Genomic DNA, 17,564 nt, shown 5'->3' with positions numbered 1-17,564 from the left:
GAGATCGAGACCATCCTGGCCAACACGGTGAAACCCCGTCTCTACTAAAAAAATACAAAAAACTAGCCAGGCGAGGTGGCGGGCTCCTGTAGTCCCAGTTACTCGGGAGGCTGAGGCAGGAGAATGGCGTGAACCCGGGAGGCGGAGCTTGCAGTGAGCTGAGATCCGGCCACTGCACTCCAGCCTGGGCGACAGAGCGAGACTCCGTCTCAAAAAAAAAAAAAAAAAGAAAGACCACAAACTCCAGACATTCAAGAACGTAAAATTCACAAAGTCCTACTGCCAGTCAAAAATTACTGAAGAGGCCAACAGATAGGAAAATGTGATCCACAAGAAGAAAAAATATAAGCCAACAGTATGAACAGATCAAACAATGACAAAATAATAAAAACAGTAGATAATGACATTAACATACTAGAGAACTATAGAAAGAATTTTAAGAAAACAATGAATAGAAAGGAGAAATGGAACATACACAAAGAAATCCAAATGAAACTTCTAGAGGTAAAAACTATAATACCAGCAGGGCGCGGTGACTCATGCCTGTAATCCCAGCACTTTGGGAGGCCGAGGCAGCTGGGTCACGAGGTCAGGAGATCGAGATCACCCTGGCTAACATGGTGAAACTCTGTCTCTACTACAAATACAAAAAATGAGCCGGGCGTGGAGGCAGGCGCCTGTAGTCCTAGCTACACGGGAGACTGAGGCAGGAGAATGGCATGAACCCGGGAGGCAGAGCTTGCAGTGAGCAGGGAGGCGCCGCTGCACTCCAGCCTGGGGTGACAGAGCGAGACTCCGTCTCAAAACAAACAAACAAAATATATATATATAATATCTGGGCCAGGTGTGGTGGCTCATGCTTGTAATCCCAGTACTTTGGGAGGCTGAGGCGGGAAGATCATGAGGTCAAGAGATCGAGACCATCCTGGCCAACACAGTGAAACCCTGTCTCTACTAAAAATACAAAAATTAGCTGGGCATGGTGGTACGTGTCTGTAGTCCCAGCTACTCAGGAGGCTGCAGCAGGAGAATCGCTTGAGCCCAGGAGGCAGAGGCTGCAGTGAGCCAAGATCACATCACTGCACTCCAGCCTGGCAACAGAGTGAGACTTTGTCTCTAATAATAATAATAATAATAATAATAGTAATAATAATGATAATACCTGAATTGAAAAATTCAGTGGGTAGGACTAATAGTACAGACACCAAAAAAGAAAAGACTAGTAAACTCTGGAACACTGCAATATAAACTACCCAAAGTAGTTTATATAATTTTTAAGATGGGGTCTCACTCTGTTGCCCAGGTTGGAGTGCAGTGGCACAATCTCAGCTCACTGCAACCTCCGCCTCCTGGGTGCAGATGATCCTTCCGCCTCAGCCTCCCAAGTAGCTGAGACCACAGGCGCAAGCCACCCATCAGGGTAATTTCTTTTTGTATTTTTGGTAGAGACAGGGTTTCACCACGTTGCCCAGGCTGGTCTTGAACTCCTGAGCTCACGTGATCCACCTACCAAAGTTTTGAGATTACAGGCATGAGCCACCATGCCCAACCAATATGAGATTTAAAACTTGGATCTTGATGAGTACTGAAAATCATATTTATGTCATAAAATACAAAAATTTTTATTTTTACATTTTATAAATTTCTTTAAAAGAGTTAAAAACATACATAAGGTTTACGGTATAAGTATAAATACAATGTATGACAACTATAGGCAAAGGACATCAGGGGGAAAAGACAGTAAAGATCTTTCCTTATAGGTTAAGTGGTATGAGACAGTAGACTATGATAAGCTATTGTCAGCATTCTAGAGCAACCACTAAAAAAATAAAATAGGAATATCTAGTAACTCCACAGTGGAGCTACGATGGAATTCTAAGAGAATTTCAATTATCAAAAAGGTAGAAAAAGGAGAAAGAAGAAACAAACAACAAATGAGACATAGAAAACCAACAGCAAGACTTAAAACCAAACATACTTATTACATTAATTATAAATGTTTTAAACATTGCAATTAAAAGGTAGAGGTTGCATAATGGATAAAAACATAAGACCTAGCAATATACTATCGACAAGATCCCAGTGAACTGGAGTAATAACTTGACAATAACTAATATTAAATGAGTAATCACCATGGATCATGTACTCATTTAGTCATATAAAAATAGAAAAATTGATTAATCCACCAAAAATGTTTGTGAAGTTGATCTTACTATTATCCTGAGTATATTAATAAAAAACCTGAAGCTCGTAAGGTCATGGGGGGCCATAAACGGTAGGTTAGGATTTGACTCAGGCACAGTCTGGCTCCAGAGTCATTGTACCCTGCATCCAGCAAGATACCTCTCTTCATACACATACATAAAATTATATATAACCACAAATTTTACATACATGGCAACATGTAATTTGTTTGTACCCTTCATTTTTACATTATGCTGTGGGTTATGGCATCTTTTGTGATAAATGTAACTTCACATATTTTTAACAGTTACATAATATAAACTTTCCATACTGATGGGAATTTAGATTTTCAATTATACTGGCTCTTGGGGGAGCTAAAAAAGTGTGGAGGCTTTTTTTTTTTTTTCCTTCCATTTTAAAATGCAATGTCTGGGGGCACTACTACCATTTAAAACAGTAATATCCTGAAATGTACTGGGCAGCCCTGACAACAAAGAATTGTTCCTCCAAGATGTTAACAGTGTCACCAAATAGAAACAACAATAAATTGAGGTTAAAAAAAAAAAAAAAAAAAAAAACCCAAATAGTAGAAACAAAAACCTGACAAGCCACAGAAAAATATAAAAAAACATAAAAAAATGTAAATGTAGCAGCCCAATGAAGAATTTCAGTGACAGTAGGAACTTATATCAAGCATGGTTATTGAAACCTACTATATATAATCCTTGACTGTTCAAGAGTATATAAGCTTCCACTTTGAACAACCAAATGTAATTGTCATAGAAGACAAACCTTATCAAAGATGCTTAAACTTCTATGAATGCCAAAAAAGAAATGAAAGTTAAGAATGTGTTATTTGACTCCATAGCCCCTTTGACTTTATGTTTTTTTCTAAAGAGATGTAAAATGAGTTGACATTACTCAAAAAGGAAAGTATTAAATGACAATTTAAAAAAATAAAATTCATGTTTGCATGTATGTTCACAAAACAAAGATAAGAGGAATAGAAGGCTAATGGATAAATCAGCAGTCCAACATTCTGTGTGTTTATTGTCTTTGCTACAGTCAAGTACCCTGAGAAAGCTTATTAATTAAAAAAAAGTAAGTACTCAAGCAATAAGACCATAGACTCTAGTTTATCATTCAGGAACCAGCAAAGACTGAAAGGAACTGCTTCTCTTTACTGGTTTAGTTAAATTTGTCTGAATGAATTTAAAATCCAATTTCTATGGGATTAACCACAACAAAAAATAATAAAAGGCAAGTTCTTTTTTTTTTGAGATGGAGTTTCGTTCTCTCACCAGGCTGGAGTCCAGTGGCACAATCTCGGCTCACTGCAACCTCCGCCTCCTGGGTTCAAGCGATTCTTCTGCCTTAGCCTCCCGAGTAGCTGGGACTACAGGCACACACTACCATGCCTGGCTAATTTTTCTATTTTTAGTACAGACAGGGTTTCACCATATCGGCCAGGCTGGTCTTGAACTTCTGACCTCGTGATCCGCCCACCTGGGCCTCCCACAGTGCTAGGATTACAGGCATGAGCAAGTGATTATTAATGCTAATATCCATGAAGCTTACCATCTATCAATAAAGAAATCCATTATTATTTAGCATTTACACTAAATTAATATTTTCTACTTGAATGTCCTGTAACATCTCAGAACTGAAATAACTTTATTTATACATACAGCTTTCTGAACAACCATACTATATTTAATTTTCTGATGATATAAACAAATGAAGACTCTTGAGACTGTGTAGATACTTTCACTGAACGTTTACTAACTTTACAATGTCACCCCCTAGAGGAAGCTTTAAAAATTGAAACTTGAAATTTTATACATTTACTCATGGCAAAATGAAAAAGGAAGGGGAAAGTTCTTTCCGAGTTTAGCTTTATCTACAGTACCAAACTGGGCAGAATCAAAATATTCATGTAAGAGTACCCACTTTTAGTACAAATTCAAATATTTTCTGGCATCATTAAAGAAAAATAAAGAGATGGAGCTCAGAGACATACTGTTAAGAGAAAGCATCTCCTTCATTTTCCACTCTCCACTTAGGGAATCTCCCAGATTATTTCACTGGCTTTTTTGCCTTTTTCTTTTGTCATGGATTGTACTATTCCCTTTCCCCTCAGTTACTCTGTGGCTCACTCAATAACTGGTTCTCTAATTACTAGCTACTACCAACAATTTTTCATTTAACCTTTTTTTTTTTTTTTTTTAATCTGACTTCGGTTATTCAGGTCCTGGTTCAATCACTTAGTAACAGAAGGACTAGAAAGATTGTGAGGATCAAATCCGACATCCTGAAAGAAAGCACTGTTAAAATGCCAATCAGCTACAGGAATGCTAGTTGTTTGCCTTCCTTATTAGGTGACAACTATATGGCTACACTTCCCTCTAGGGATCACAATTGCCTTAAAATTCAGGTCAATTTGGCTAACATTTTTTGAGCACCTGTTCTTTAATATGTAAATATCTCCAGTGGCCTAGCATTACCAGGCAGAGTAAAGAATAAAGACTGGAGCAGAGTGTAAGCCTTCCTCAGTTTACAGTCTAGAAGAAAGACCAGCAAATGAAAAAGCAATTATGGTAAAGCTACACCAAGGTACAAAGAACAAAAAGAAACACCTTAAAACCAGGAGACTTAAGAAAAGGCCTCCCAGAGAAAGTGACATTCAAGCTAGTACCCAAAGGATAAAAACCTAGTGAGTGTAGTGGGGAAGAGAAGAGGTATCAAGGCAGAGAAAGTAGAATGTTAAAAGGCTTGGAGACAACACAAAGTGCCTACTGTTTTAGTAGCAAAGTGAAATTAATTTGTAAAACTACAAAAGGTGATTCAGAACTCAAATCATGAGGGGTCACTGAAGACAAAGATTTTTTCAGATAGACATATGGAACTGCGTGTATAATAACTCTGTATCCTACACTTTCATGTAAACATCCCCCCATGTTATAAAAGATGCTTTGTAATGTTTAAACAATTACATTACTTTCTATGCAGCAGATATAACATAATTTACTTAGCCATTTCCATAATGATATGTATTTTAGGATATTTTGAGCTTATCACAAATGTATAAATAATCATTCAGTAAATTCTGCATAAAGGTCTTACTAAATGTATGGTTATTTCCTGAACACATTTCCCCAAATTGGAATTACTGAATTAGATACTCTACATTTTGCCAAATGTTTTCCAAACTTTGTACCAATCACACAACCATGACAGCAAGGATTTGACCACATACTCATTTGTACTGAGTCATATTTTTACAGTCAAAAATTGTTATTCCATTTTAATTTACATTTATTACTAACTAGGATGAATGCTAATGATTAGTATTCCCTCCTTCAGTAGTTGTATGCACCTATTTTTAATCTATGGGGATCTTTTTTATTTTTAAGGGATATTTATAAGCTGATATATATATCAGGGATATTCGCTCTTTGTCGCTCATCTACTGGAAATGTTTTTTCCTGATACAGTACTTGTTAATTTGTACTGCTTGTGTCACACACAATTTCTAAATGTTCACAGTCCACTCCATCATTTACTCCGTGTTATTTTCACTAAGCATTAGAAGCATATCATTCTAGTGGCAACAGGGATTACACGTTTGAAGCAAAAACTGGGAAGCTATGACATTAGCTTAGAATGTCTACGGTATGGATATAGTAACAGAGAAAATGAGAAAATAAAAACAATTTTAAAACTTTTATCATTGGTTGACTATGAGACATATGAAATAAGAAAAGAAAGATTAAGTTTTTAACTTTGAGCTAATAAATTTCAAAATACAGTAGAAATGAAAGATTTCCTAGAAAACTCTACTATATCAACAATGGCTCAGAGGAAAATATTTTTCTAATGGAAAAAATTGAGAAATGTAACTTCCCCCAAAAGTGCAAAGCTGTGTTGAATCAACGACCTTTTTTTAAATCTAAAAAAAGCGATAAATCTGCTGCCTTTTTAACCCAACTCACATTTGAGTAAAAAGAATAAAAGAATAATTTTCTCAACAATATCTAAGAAACCAGAGTAACGTTTTTACTAAAAATCTCAAAATGATAACATAAGTACAATATAGTAAGAACTCTCAAACAACAATAATGAGCAAAGATATGCAGACATTTTACTGAAGATGATATCCATATGGTAAATAAGCACATGAAGAAGTTTTCAACTTTATCAGCTATCAGGGAAAGAAAAATTAAAACCACAATGAGGTATCATTGTACCTATTAACACTAAAATTAAAAACAGTGACACAAAATGCTGGTGAGAATGAAGAGAAACTGGATCACTTATCATGCATGTATTGCCAATAAGAGTGTAAAATGGTACAGCTGCTCTGGAAAACAGTTTGACAGTTTCTTATGAAACTAAACATGCAATTACCACATGATCTAGCAATTGCATTTTTGGGCATTTATCCCAGGGAAATGGAAACTAGGGCCGCACAAAAACTATATGTGATTATATTCACTTTATTCATAATTGTCACAAATTGAAAACAAATTAAATGTCCTCAATGATTGAACTGTTACACTATAGTACACACATACCGTGAAATTCTACTGAGCATTAAAAAAGGAATAAACTTGGATAAATCTCCACAGAGTATGCCAAATGAAAAAAGCCAACAGCACATTTTAAATGACAAAATTTTAGAAATGGACAACTAGTTACTGGCTACCAGGGGATGGGGGTGAGGTAGCGAAAGGGAGAAGGTAGGTTATATTAATAAAAGGGCTACAAGAGGAATTCTTAACTATTCTCTATCTTGACTATGGTAATGGGTACAGGAATCAACACCTGACAAAGCTGTTTAGAACTAAATACACACACACACACACACACACACACACACACACACACACACAAATACATGTAAAACTGAGGAAGCCTGAATAAACCAGTGAATTGTACCAATGTCAATATTCTGCTTAGGGTATATTATTAGTTGTTTAAGATATTATCATTGGGGGACATTGGGTAAAGGGTACACAGAATCTCTCCACAATATTTCTTACAACTACGTGTGCTGCATGTGGACCTACAACTATTTCAAAAGAAAAACTTTAATTAAAAAAAAATGCAAAAACTAATGGGATTCTTTCCAGAAATGGAGGGATGTTTCAAATATGAGAAAATTCACTATTTTGCTACTTACTACATTAAAAAGTTAAAAACATTAACTACATTAAAAAGTAAAAACTACAGTAAAAAAAAAATGGCCAAAAGTAATTTGATATACATTATTTCAACATTCATTCCTGATTTGAAAAGAAAACAAGACCAAACAACTTCGAAATGTAGGAATATTAAGGTAATTTTAAAAAGTGATAAAACACTAGAAAATTCCCATTAAGGCCAGAAGTGAATCATTTTTGGAAATGATAAAAATACTAGAAAGGAGAGGGCACAAGGTGTAAATCATATGATAATGACCTATGACTCAATCAAAAATTTACTATAAACATAGTAAGGTAATGAGTTAAGACAGAGTACTGGGATTGTTTCCATTATGTTTTGTCATTGATTTGTGGTAGAACATTAAAAAAAAAAAAAGCTGTGAATTACTGTATAGTTCATTTATTCAATCAACAGGTAAGTTTTACAGGTTATCTATCATGTCTTAGATACTATATTAGGAGTTGGAAATTCAATGATCATCGTAAGACATACTCTTGCTCTCATACAGTTTACATTTTAGTAGACTATTAGTAATATTTAGAGAGGAGGCATTCATTAAGAATTTATAAATTCCATTTATGTGTCAGCTGGTAAAAAAAGAAAAAGATAATCCCTGTCCTCCAGGAGAATCAAGATTGAAAGATAAACAGATGTTTATATTATAACACATGTGATGAGAGGCACACAGGAACAATTCCTAGATCATCTTTAAGAGGTCATGAAAAATAATCTGTAGGAAGTAAAATTTGTACTGAGTCAGACAGTTAGTCAAATTAATAGGAATGCAGAAGGATTCCTGGCAGAGGGTAGCACATAGCCCATGGAGCTTTTATGAATCAGCAAGTAGTTCAGCAAAACAATCTTGAATTTTTTTCTCACCAAAAAAAAAGTTCCCTTGTTCTAGGAATTTATAAAATTATTATATGCTCTGAGAGTATAGAAATGTATCCCTTAACACGTTTTTAAGTTGATGTCTACATCTTTTCACAAGAAGGTTTCACAGGTACAAAAAAATGTGATTTCTATACTTCATCAAATGTTGACAAAAGTTATACCTTTCAAACTAAAATATCATAGCAACTTGATATTTATCATGTTTTAAAATTCAAAAAGTTCTTTTTTAAGAGTCAGAAATTTTACACTATTTTCTTCTTTTAATCCATATTTCCATTTACTTAGCCTACAGAATTTCACGTTAAAGGAACAGATTTGTATGCTCAAATTTTTACTTGATTAACATAACACATTTCTCTGCAACAAAAGATTGAAAATTGAAATTTAAATTTTTACAAAATTTCCTGTGAAATAAGGTGCTAGGTGTTAAAATCTTCTTCCAAAATTGAGTCTGCAATTGTTATAATACATAATTGATCAAAACAACAAAAATAACACACATTTCAATAATCATTAAATATAAAAAGTAAAATTGTATTGGCAATACAGCTTATAATGAATTAAATCCAATATTTATGTATTAATATTATTTACTCCCATAATGAGGAAGAGGAGACTATTGGGGTTCTATTGTTATTTTTATGAATTAAATTCACAAAAAATAATCCCCCCGAAATCCCAGTTTTTCCGACGTTACACAGCAAAATCACCAAAATCTTTTTTTTTTTTTTTTTTTTTTTTGAGACGGTGTCTCGCTCTGTCACCCAGGCTGGAGTGCAGTGGCGCGATCTCGCCTCACCGCAAGCTCCGCCGCTGGAGTTTACATCATTCTCCCGCCTCAGCCTCCTGAGTAGCTGGGACTACAGGCGCCCGCCAAGATGCCCAGCTAGTTTTTTGTACTTTTTTTAGTAGAGACGGGGTTTCACCGTGTTAGCCAGGATAATCTTGATCTCTTGACCTCGTGATCCGCCCGTCTCGGCCTCCCAAAGTGCTGGGATTACAGGCTTGAGCCACCGCGCCCAGCCAAAATCACCAAACTCTTTAAATTATTTCTGGGTTATAGGCTAAAAACCATATAATCATCTATCATCAAATATTTTAAATAATTTATAAGCTGACAAATTAGGCCGATTTTAAAATTTGTTTAAAAATTAAAAAGGGTTTTTTACCCCACCATTACTCATTTTCTTAATTCCTGTGAGGTATGCAAAAATATATTACAAAGTTTCATCATCTTCTTTCAATCAGAGCCTTCTTATTCATTGTAGGACGCAGAAAAGATTGGGAAAACTTGAAATATTTGTTTCAACGTCCCTCAGCAAAAAAAAAAAAAAAAAAAAAATTGTAACAAATAAGGTTTAATCTTATCGGTGACTTTATTTTCTTTTCTCCTTCTCCTTATTCTTTTTATTTTATATATTTATTTTTTTGAGATGAAATCTTGCTCTTGCTCCCCAGGCTGGAGTACAGTGGCATAATCTCAGCTCACTGCAACCTCCACCTCCGGGTTCAAGAGATTCTCCCACCTCAGCCTCCGTAGTAGCTGGGATTACAGGCACCTGCACCACGCCCAGCTAATTTTTGTATTTTTAGTAGAAACGGGGTTTCACCATGTTGGCCAGGCTGATCTTGAACTCCTGACCTTGGGTGAACCACCTACCTCGGTCTCCGAAAGTGCTGGGATGACAGGCGTGAGCCACCGTGCCCGGCCAAGCTGTTTTAAATATATTTCCAGAAGAATAAAACAAAACAAAAAAACTCAGAGCTGAAGATTTTAGCTTATTCAGTTTAAAGAGAATGTCTACCATACTGTTTAAAAGGCACTGTCAGTTGCTAGCGCCAAACCAATCAGCCAAGTAAGAGTTACTTTTTCAGAGAAATACAACTTAATATTCCAGTTGGAAAGTCAATTCATGTCCCCATTTTATTTCTGAATTCTAATTCTAAAACAGCAATAAGCTGCAGAGCGTTGCAGGAGCTTGCTTGGATGAAACAAGGTACTCTCACCTTCAGTATTTCTCCTTTGTTCTTGGTTTTGCTCTCAACTCAAGAATGGTATTCTTTAAAAGGCATGCAGAATGAGGCAGTAAGGTCAACTCATGAAAATTGTTATCATTTTGAGAATTCAGAATACTGCAACACAGGACCGTTTTTAACATGAGGCATTACTCTTAACAGATACATGTATAAATGTAAGAGACTCTGAAAGTCTGAGATTTCCCACTGTGGTCCCTCCATGTCCCTGTCCCTACAGCTAATCTTCCTCACATCTTCTTGCACATGACCTTGGCCCCAAACTGTTACTCCTCACCCTCCTGACAAAATCCAAAATGACCTAACAATGGCTGCTAATATCCCAGAATAACTCCTCCCTCTTCTGAGATCCACTGACCAACTGCTCCTGAAAAGAGACAAACTCCAGGTGACTCCCTGCATCCCCCATATACAACTCCAGGTGACTCCCAGCATCCCCCTTATATAAAGTTCCACCCCCTTTCCCCCAAATTAGAATGCTCTTTTGGAACCTTTCATGCTTAGCATTTTTTTTTTTTTTTTTGAGACGGAGTTTTGCTCTTGTTGCCCAGGCTGGAGTGCAATGGCATGATTTCGGCTCACTGAGACCTCTGCCTCCCGGGTTCAAGTGATTCTCCTGCCTCAGCCTCCCACGTAGCTAGGATTACAGGCACGCACCACCACACCCGGCTAATTTTGTATTTTTAGTAGAGGCGGGGTTTCTCCATGTTGGTCAGGCTGGTGTTGAACTCTCGAATGAAGTATTTATTCTTTGCTCTGGCTGGTTTTCTTCAATGTAAGACCAGGAAAGATAGGAAGGTCTATCCAATGCCTTAATTAATGGAGGCTTCACTGACACCAGTAATTTGAATTGTCTCTTTTGTCTGGACACCTCGGAGGATTTTCCACCTTCTCTTTCAAGGCAATACAACATAAAAACACTCAGGATGCCTGAGAGTACGCCGTTCTCCATTAAAGTGGGAGAAACTGTGAACAGGATGAGGAAAAGATAAGCAGCATGTTATATACTACTTTGCTACCCTGATCACAGGAGCTTTGTCAAGATCAGTTTTTGGAAGGAAAACATGGAAGTCAAGAATTGGAAAATTGATTCCTTTGGAATTATTTGCCTACTCCAGTTTGAAGAGTGCTGGTCTAGCCCGACTAGCCCACAATTGTAAGGAAAGAAGTCACCATGAGCAGTGTTCTGTTGAAAAGCAGAATCAGACCCACAAATACAGCAGCTACAGATGTTATCAAACAGCAAATACAAATCGATATATTTACAGTGTTCAAAGAAATAGAGTGTTTAAAAACATCAGTAACAAGAAACTATCAGAAATGGCCAGGTCAATATGAAAACAAAAAGACAGCACTCAAATAAAAAATTAGAGTAGAAATTCAATAAAAGGGTTAAACAATAATACACAGGGAGGTGAAGATAGACCTCAAGAAATTACACAGAATGCAGCACAGAAAAACAAAGAGATAAAAAAAAAATACAGAATCAAAAGACAAGGAAGTTAAATGGGAGAAGTGCAAAACATGTCTAATCAAACTTTCACAAGAATAGAAATAGAAGCAACATTTGAACAAATAATAGTAGAGAAAATTTTCCAAGATTGATTAAAAACACCCATCTACAGATTTAGAATGCCAAAGTCCCAAATACACAAAAAGAAATGAAAGCTTATAAAATCAGAAGGTTAAGTCCTAAGAGATTCATACATTGATAACATTTTTAAATTAAGAACTTTGGAACATCAAAGATCTTCATAGAGTGAAAAATGAAACTGAAATGGGACAAGATATTTACAACACATATAACAAATGATTAACATCTAACATTATTAAGACAAGACTGTGACAGATAAATGGGCAAAAGTAATAAACAAGCATTTCAAAGCGAATCACAAATGGTTAATTAACATATGAAAAGATGCTAAACCTCATTAAGACTCAGAGAATTGCAAATTTTGCTCCAATGAGACACTACCATTTCACACTCACCAGATTGTCAAAAATTAAAAAGTTTAATAAATCAAATGTGGTGTGCATATTAGTGTTCATTTTATTATTCCTTAAACTGCACATTATATATGCTTTCATATGCACGTTTCATAACTAAAATTGTTAAATGTCACCTGAGCAATAAAAATATTTCTTCGTAAGCCTGATGAGAGCAGTTTCAGTGAAATACTGGGCATGAAAACCAGACTGCACAGGCTGAAAGGCTCTACAAGGTAAAGGTGTAAAGCTAACTTACAACTATTTCAAGCTTACCTATGAGGCTGGAAAGGCAGAGCTGCAACTTTAGGGAATGTCATGGTGAGAGTTTCTGTTTTATTTTTAAATAAAGGAAACTGGATTAGGTTTAGAAACATCTAGAGGGAAAGGACGACAATGAAAAAAGTGTCCCTGGTTTGTCACAAAGATACATAATACAGGGATCAGGAACAGGAATTTCCTTTAGGGATGAGAGAGATTCTTTGTCCTTATCCCATCATTCCTAAGCCCCATCCACTCCAGTCACAATGGTCTACTTTCTCCTCCTCCTAGCAAGCCTCTACCTCGGGACTTCTATATCCTCTATGGAGAATACTCTTCCCCAGATGGTGCAAGGCATGCCTTTCACTCTTTCCCTTCCCCAAATGTCAACTCAGTGAAGTGTTCCCTGACCATTATGAAACTGAAATCCCATCTGCACTCCCTGCCACCACTACTCCTGATACTCTTATTCCTTTTCCTTGCTCTGTTTGTCTTCATAAGTTCTTAATACTCTACGTATGATAGACTTCATACTGTTGAAACTCTCTACCTCCATTGTATGTAAGCTCCAAAAATGCAGCAACTGCAGTCACAGCGCCAACTAATGCTTGACACAAAGGTAGCTCAATTAACACATACTGAATGAATATGGACCCTGCTTGAGGAAACTGAAGAACAAGTATAATGGAAATGATGCTGTAAGATTTTAACAAAATGAAGTAACGCACAGAGAATAATCAATTTGTTGCCCACAGAAGAGGTGACATTTGGGTTAAATCTTGAATCATGAATTTGTGAAGTGCAAGAAAAAGGTGCACATTCCAAGAGTGGAACATGGGAGGTCTGAAAGGGCCTTGCACATTTGAGAAACAGGGTACATTTGGAGTATGGTACAGATAACAGTGACCAGATTTTAACTAACCTTACAATATATACACAACAAAGGACGCATTATATCCAACTTCTCAACTCTAAAAATCATTTTCTGAATTATAGTTGTTCAGCTTCTTGTTTTATTTTGCAGTTAAAAAAAAAAAAAAAAAAAGAGTACAGAATACAAAATAAAGTTAACACAGAATTACCGGAACTACTCCCTTTACTCACTGCAAGTTTGAGCAGTTAACCTATGTATTTTTTTAATCAAACTGTAAATTAAATGTATAACACTCAAAGTGCAAATACTGCTTTCAAAGGTCTCAACAGCAAGTATTATTCAAAGAAGTCAAAACTAAAAATTCTGTATGGTAGGAGAGAGCAGTTGGGTGGGGAAAGGGGAATGGTCACATTCAACCGCTTATTTAGCAGCAGATACTCCCCATTTAACCATCTGAGTTTTTGAATGGGCTTGCATGCTGTCATAAATAACTTTCACTTATTACTATGTTTTCAACTAGTCTATCGTCCTTTTATCCACATCACTACTTCTTTCGGACACTCACCTTCGTTTTAAACCTAATTCGATTTATTTTCAGGATTCCTATTTGAGACAGGAGGCACTTGTGTGTTACATACAGAGATAAAACCTTGGAAGATCGTATTTCACAGTTCAAGAGCCCGTGTAGTCAGTACTGGAGTATTTAAGCACAAGATAGGGGAAGCAGTGGACGCCCCGGTGCTTTGGGATTCCTACTGCCAGTGGGTGGGGCCCCAGGGAGTTCCCTGGGTAGACTGGAGGTCAAAGCTCAGGTTTAAAGCCACGGGGGCGGGGCATGCCCCAAGAACCTCGGAGAGGTGTGTGGGCCCTAAAATGCAACTGGGAAAGGGGGGGCGCGGGCACTCGAAAACACTCACAGTAATAAGCCACCACAGGGTCCCGCTTGTCATGCTCCTGAGCCGTCCTCAGATGATGCTGTATGCTCTTAAACTGTGCGGGCAGCGGGGGCAGCGGTGCAAGCGAGGCCATCTCTACTCAGAACTCACCACTTCCTACTCGCGCGCCACCGACACTTCCGCTTCCGCCTGGGCGGTAGCGCGCACGACCGTTCAGAGCAAATCCTGCCCGCTCTTCCGTTGCTCAGCGACGTCAAGACAACTACGGATCCCCAGCTGGGACAATTTCAGTGTGTTTGGCTGTCGGCGGTTAGAGCCCACAAAACACTGAGCATTTTGGTGCCTATGCCGCGCATGGCGCTAGCGCTCTCTGCTGGTAGGAGGGAGGGTTTTTGTTTTGTTTCGCTTTTTGTTTGGTTTTTCGTTTGTGGCAAAAGGAAGGATAGAAAAGGAAAAACAAGAAAATAATGTTATGTTGACTGGGAGAAAGTGTAAAGGCAAGAATAGCCTTTGGTGTCATTCAGGAATTACCACTTCCAATTAATATTCCATGTTAATATTCCATGTAATAGTGTCCGTTAGAAGCCTTTTTGATTTTAGAAGCTTTAATTTCAGTACTTGCATGAGAGAGAAATAATATGTTTAAATTGTAAATTAAATTTTTCTGTGTTGACATACTGGATAAAATAATCAGATTTCGCCCCAACTTAAACACTAAACACATGACTTTTGTTCTCGGCTGTCTAGTATGTATTTTAGTGAATGAATAACCAGTAGATCACCTTTTTTGCCTGGAAAGTGATTAACAATTTGCAAAATATTTTCATATTTATTATCTTTTCTTAATGTAAGATAGGGTGTTTGGGACTTTTTCAACGCTGGTAACTCTTAACCATTGTACAGTAGGCATCAATTTTTCCTTCTACCCTCGATGACTTCAATTCTCTTCCACTCCTCTCCATCCCATACTATATACTTCAGGACTGTACACTTATTTACTTCCTCAAATAACCTTCTTTATTTTATCTCAGTCCTCAGTTTTGAGGATTCATCTTAAAACTAGTTTGCACTGAAATCACACTATCCCCAAGAGCCAGAATCTCCAGCTCGGAAATTCCCCTGTGCCTACTATTTTCTGATCACTCTCTCACGCCCAGAAGAAACCGGTCCATGTCCTTATATTATCCCACTCCACATACGTTGTCTAGACCTGTTTGCAAAGTCCATCATCTTATTCTGGGTCGGGCTTTTTTACTCAGTTCTGTCTTCAGGACTAAAGTTTGCCAGTCTCTTTCTCATTTGCTTACATTCATGCGTACTCTTATTTGCACACCCTCATGAGCAGGGCTGAGGGAAAAATGAGAAAGTGAAGTGGTTGGAATTGGATTTTACTCTCTGATCTAACAATATACGCTCTTTTCTTTTCCTTTCCTTCCTTTCTTTTTTTATTTCTTATTTTATTTTTTTTAGACAGGTTCTCACTCTGTCCCCTAAGCTGTAGTGCAGCACACTATCAGAGCTCGCTGCAGCCTTGAACTCCTGGGCTCTTGCCTCAGCCTCCTGAGTGGCTGGGACCACAGGCACATACCACCATGGCTAATTATTATTTTGTTGCCTAGGCAGGTCTTGAACTCCTAGGCTCAAGTGATACTCCTGCCTCGGCCTCCCAAAGTGTTGAGATTACAGACAAGAGCCTCATACTCTCTTCTTTCTAAATATGCTACCCCCTTTCATGAGATGATAATTGATTTGATGGAGAACAGTACAGACACAGTGTTAGTGTAACACACATTGAAATTAGGCTATGAAACAAAGTAAATATTAATGACCATCAGGTTGCTTTTTCTTGTTTTACTACGACATTTTACTAGAAAGACCTAAATTCTTCTTCTCCATTCATCTCAGACCAGTTTCTGAAGGATCTGACATCACCCTCCAGGACTGGGCTAGAACCTTGGCAAGTAAGGGGAGGGCAGAGCTGTAGAACAAAATAGGGGGTGAGAGCAACCATAGGAAGAAGAAAAGGGAGAGGAACTAGAGCTGACAGGTGTTTTGATGGGAAAAAACTTTTTGTACCATTTCCTAGACTCTATGTGTGATCATCTGGCAATAAAAATATTCTGTGTCAGTTTGGTCAGAACCATCTTGGTGGCAAATGGCAGGGCATAAGTCAATGTAATCAGGATAATATATCTATAGTTGTATCTTTTTAACATACTATATGTGGTAGAAATTTGGCTTCCAGTATCATGAGACTTACATCCTATTATTTTAGCATCCCCCTAAGTAGAAATAATTTTTCCTTAAAAGTTCCAGCAGAAGAATGATAGGGAAGACCCTGAAAACTTGGTCAGGACCATTTGCCACCCCATCTGCCCATGGCTGGGACATGCAGACATTATAAACATTACATTTTGTGTTTTAAACATGGATATTTAGTTGTTCGGCACCACTGAATTACATTAGCACATTTAAAACAATAAGCTAACTATATGTGAGCAAACATATTTCCAGTCTCTTGATTGTTCCCATTCCATATGCCTATCTTCATGCCTGGTCTACATGATTTTGATTATTGTACCTTTAAAGAAGTCTTCAGAGTATGTAGTGTAAGTCCTCTGTCTGTTTTTTTGTTTTTGTTATTTTTTCCTTTGCTTTTTCAAAATTGTGTTGGCTATTCTAGGTCTCCTGTATTTCCATATAAATTTTAGAAACATCTTGTCAATTTTTTTATATAAGTTTCCTAGGATTTTGACTGGAATTGTATTGAATTTACAGATCAGTTTATAATGACTAAAGTTACAAATAAGTAAGACTTCCAAGCCACAGATGTGACATGGTTTATTTTTCCACTTAAAATGGTGCAGTGGCTCACGCCTGTAATTCCAACACTTTGGGAAGCCGAGGTAGGTGGATCACCTGAGGTCAAGAGTTTGTGATCAGCCTGGCCAACATGGTGAAACCCCGTCTCTACTAAAAACACAAAATTAGCAGGGTGTGGTGGCACATGCCTGTAATCCCAGCTGCTTGGGAGGCTGAGGCAGGAGAATCTCTTGAACCCGGGAGGCAGAGGTTGCAGTGAGTCGTGATCGCGCCACTGCACTCCAGTCTGGGCGACAGAACGAGACTCCATCTCAAAAAATAAAAAAATAAAATTAAATAAAAATTAAAATAAAAAATCTTTAATTATTTTCTTTTTTTTTTTTTTTTTTTTTTTTTGAGACGGAGTC

The 17,564-nt window shown here is 37.2% G+C and overlaps 1 protein-coding gene across 1 annotated transcript in view; it reads right to left on the bottom strand.

Annotated features, from left to right (window-relative positions):
• The window catches only part of VTA1 (vesicle trafficking 1), an 80,384-nt gene extending 65,712 nt beyond the window's left edge, over nt 1–14,672 (bottom strand). The window contains exon 1 of the mRNA XM_023187461.2: nt 14,356–14,672. Coding sequence (XP_023043229.1) covers nt 14,356–14,467 — 112 coding nt within the window. The 5' untranslated portion in view covers nt 14,468–14,672. The remainder of the gene's footprint in view (nt 1–14,355) is intronic.
• Between the last annotated feature and the right edge of the window lie 2,892 nt (nt 14,673–17,564).

This window comes from Piliocolobus tephrosceles, chromosome 5, assembly GCF_002776525.5.
Source record: "Piliocolobus tephrosceles isolate RC106 chromosome 5, ASM277652v3, whole genome shotgun sequence".
In the NCBI taxonomy this organism is placed as follows: domain Eukaryota; kingdom Metazoa; phylum Chordata; class Mammalia; order Primates; family Cercopithecidae; genus Piliocolobus; species Piliocolobus tephrosceles.
The sequence above is the reverse complement of the archived record's forward strand: the minus strand, read 5'-3'. Positions and strand labels throughout refer to the sequence as shown.